The 3,476-nt window shown below is 48.1% G+C and overlaps 1 protein-coding gene across 2 annotated transcripts in view; it reads right to left on the bottom strand.

The window, feature by feature from the left end:
- The window catches only part of ARHGAP10 (Rho GTPase activating protein 10), a 246,540-nt gene that overhangs the window by 12,167 nt on the left and 230,897 nt on the right, over positions 1-3,476 (bottom strand). Inside the window, exon 23 of one of the 2 annotated variants that reach the window (XM_019522175.1) lies at positions 3,029-3,163. The exons of the other annotated variant lie outside the window; for it this stretch is intronic. Within the exon in view, the coding sequence (XP_019377720.1) occupies positions 3,039-3,163 (125 nt within the window). The 3' untranslated portion in view covers positions 3,029-3,038. The remainder of the gene's footprint in view (positions 1-3,028; positions 3,164-3,476) is intronic. 2 annotated transcript variants of the gene reach the window in all.

The following is a 3,476-nucleotide window of genomic DNA, read 5'->3' as shown; positions in this document are numbered from 1 at the left end:
GGCGTGAGGCCAGGGTGTAGGGGTGGCTGGAGCCCCATGTGTAACCGACGAGGCCAACCCGGGACACCGAGGGACCGGTGAACTGGCCCTGCCCCACTGGGATAACAGCAAAGTCGTGGCAGGCGAGAAGCAGGGTTGGTGCAGCGGGGAAGACAACTCAACTGCAGTAACACCAATGCTCGGTGCAGAGGGTGGTCACCCGAACAGGGAGCTACACTACTAGTAGGGTTCTACGAAGGCCCGTCAGGGACAAGGACCCAACTTGATTCAAAAAACAGTCTGACAGCTAAGAGCATTGCCCATGCAGCCAAGAGCTTGGGGACGGTGACTTACTTGTAGGAGTCTACTATAGACCCCCACACCAAGAGGAAGACCTAGATCAGGAATTCAATAGGGAACTAGTCAAAGCCGCACACTCCCAATGCATGATCATCATGGGGGACTTCAACTTCCCTGACATCTCTTGGGACGAGTGCACGTTCAAATACAACAGCTCACATAGCTTTCTCACATGCATCAATGACCTCTACCTAACCCAGGAGGTCTATAGGCCAACTAGGGGAGAGGCAGTGCCAAAGGGGAGGTCCTAGCCAAAGGGGAGGACCTGGTGAGTGATCTGCGGATCGAGGGGAAGCTTGGTGACAGCGACCGTGAATTAGTCATCTTCTTCGTTCACCAAAGAGCAGGCAAACCGCTCAGTAAAACAGAAGTTCTTAACTTTGGGAAGGCTGACTTCTGCAAACTGAGAGAATTGATCAGTCAGGCAATCAGAGGCCATGCCCAACCCCCCCCACCCCCCCCCAAAAAGGGAGTACATAAGGAATGGTCATCTCTCAAAAACATAATTCTTGAAGCACAGGACAAAGCCATACCAACTCGCAAGAAATACAGTCAACGGGCAATGAAGCCCCCATGGCTGAACAAGGAACTGTTGGACCTCATTAAGCTCAAAAGAGTAGCCTACACCAGCTGGAAAGCAGGAAACATTATCAAAGAGGATTACTCTTCACTCACTCACACCTGCAGAGAGCAGTTGAGAAAAGCCAAGGCACAAACCAAACTTAGGCTAGCTATGGGGATCAAGGACAACAAAAAGTCCTTCTTCAGATACGTGGGAAGTAGGAAAAAGAACGAAGATAGGAAGGTGGCCCCTGAGAGATCTAACAGGGCAACTGACATCAGATTCCCAAGAAAGGGCCAATCTCCTAAATGACTTTTTTGCATCAGTTTTTCACCCTGCCAGGTGGGTCACACTGCCAGGAACGGCACAAACGAATTTGGGAGCAGGCGGCAGGCCCAAAATTGATGTGGATCAGGTGAGGGAACAGCTTGAGGAACTGGACATTCACAAGGCTACGGGCCCAGACGGAATGCGCCTGAGTCTTGAAGGAGCTGGCAGACATCATTGCATCCCCCTTGGCAGAGATACTTGAAAAACTGTGGCGCTTGGGTGAGGTCCCGGATGACTGGAAAAGAGCCAACGTGGTCCCCATCTACAAGAAAGGGAGGAGGGATGAACCTGGGAACTATAGACCAATCAGTCTGACATCCGCCCCTGGAAAAATCCTGGAGAAAATTGTCAAGGGATCCATCAACACCAGACTAACAGAAGGTAAGCTTCTGAACGCCAGCCAACAGGACTTTGTGACTAGCAGGTCTTGCCTGACCAACCTCATCTCCTTCTATGACCAGGTAACATGTGCCCTGGACAAGGGAGATGACATGGACATCATATATCTGGACTTGAAGAAGGCCTTTGATTTGGTTCCCCATGATGTCCTCATGGTTAAGGTCGGGAACTGTGGCCTTAATCATCATATGGCTTGATGGCTAGACAACTGGCTATGGGGTTGGAGCCAAAGAGTACTAGTTGAAGGGAGCAAATCAGCGTGGCGCAGGATTACCAGTGGAGTCCCTCAGGGCTCAGTACTCAGGCCAGTACTCTTTAACATTTTCATCAATGATCTGGATTCAGGAGTCAGATGTGAACTGGCCAAGTTTGCGGATGATACCAAAATTATGGGGGGAGGCGGTCACACCACAGGACAGACTGGGAATACAAGCTGACTTGGACACACTATCAAGGTGGGCCAATCAAAACCTGATGGCCTTCAATGCAGAAAAGTGCAAGGTGCTGTACCTCAGTAGGAAGAACCCCCAGCATACTTGGTTCAGCAGTGCTACACTCGCTAGTACCATGACCGAAAGGAACTTGGGGGTCTTGACAGACCACAAGATGAATATGAGCCACCAGTGTGATGCTGTGGCTGGTAAAGCTAACCAAACTCTGGCATGCATCCACCAATGCATCTCAAGCAAAACCAGGGAAGTCATTCTCCCACTTTATTCGGCCCTGGTGAGACCGCAGCTGGAGTACTGTGTCCAGTACTGGGCCCCCACTTCGGGAAGGATGTGGAAAAGCTTGAGAGAGTCCAGAGGAGAGCCACTTGTATGATCCATGGCCGATGATCTCATGAGATCCCTTCCAGCCCCTAATGTCTATGAAATCTATGAAGAGCATTTGGCCCAAAGTGACTGGAATTTTACCTCAAAACTATCTTGCTTGCGTAAAGTAGAAGGGCTGAGGAGGGGAGCAATACAGAGGAAACTGGATTCTGGATAAACCTTGATGATGTCATAGGAAATACAGCAATATGCCTTATGGCTAGCACCTGCTACATTTCAGCAAAAGCCACCAGCTGAAAGACAATGTTCTGTTGGGCTACCATGGAGCAGAGCAGCTAGGGGCTGACTTGTGGGACTCTCCCTTTGCTTTAGATGAGAAATGACCTGTAGCAAGGCAGAAGCACCAGCTCTCTTCACCTGCTTCTCCCTTTGAGAGTGGAACCCACTCCTTTGCATACTGTGTTCAGATTCTGATTTCAGAAGCCATTTTCCCTATATGTACCTCTATACCTACAAATCCTTGCTAGCCTTGATTTTTTTTAAAGCTAAATTAAAATAACTTGTGGTTGAGACTTTGAAGAGAAAAATCATTTAGCTAATTTCTCTTTAAAAGGTTTCCCACCTAACTTGATTCAGACGTGATCTGTTTCCAAGGCAGCTCTCTGAAAGGACACACATCCGACAAATACATTCTCTTCATGTGGGTACTGCTGATGGATGGGATGATGGGGCACAGGGTCCTGGCCCCTCTTGTCCGCTGTAACACACACAACTGAAATCAGGAGTTGACTTCTCAAGAGGAATCTGTCTTGGGTCTTTTGTTTTGATTTTTTTTTGTGCATGGAAAAAAAAAAAAAAAAAAAAAACACACGCTGCTAAAGGTCACCACTTGTTTCACCTTGTTAAAAACAGGAACGTTTCTGGCAAGGCTGGGGGTGGATGGGATGAAAAGAATTTTAGCTTGAGAAACTTTCCCACACAAATTTGGTCCAAAGTAACAAAGCTGGTAGGATGCATTGTGGGATTTATAGGCCATATTTAGTTACTTTTTTTTTTTTTTTTTTTTTTTT

Source organism: Gavialis gangeticus, unplaced genomic scaffold, assembly GCF_001723915.1.
Source record: "Gavialis gangeticus isolate Ggan-Ray unplaced genomic scaffold, GavGan_comp1, whole genome shotgun sequence".
Taxonomy (NCBI): domain Eukaryota; kingdom Metazoa; phylum Chordata; order Crocodylia; family Gavialidae; genus Gavialis; species Gavialis gangeticus.
This window is presented reverse-complemented; position numbering and strand designations above follow the sequence as displayed.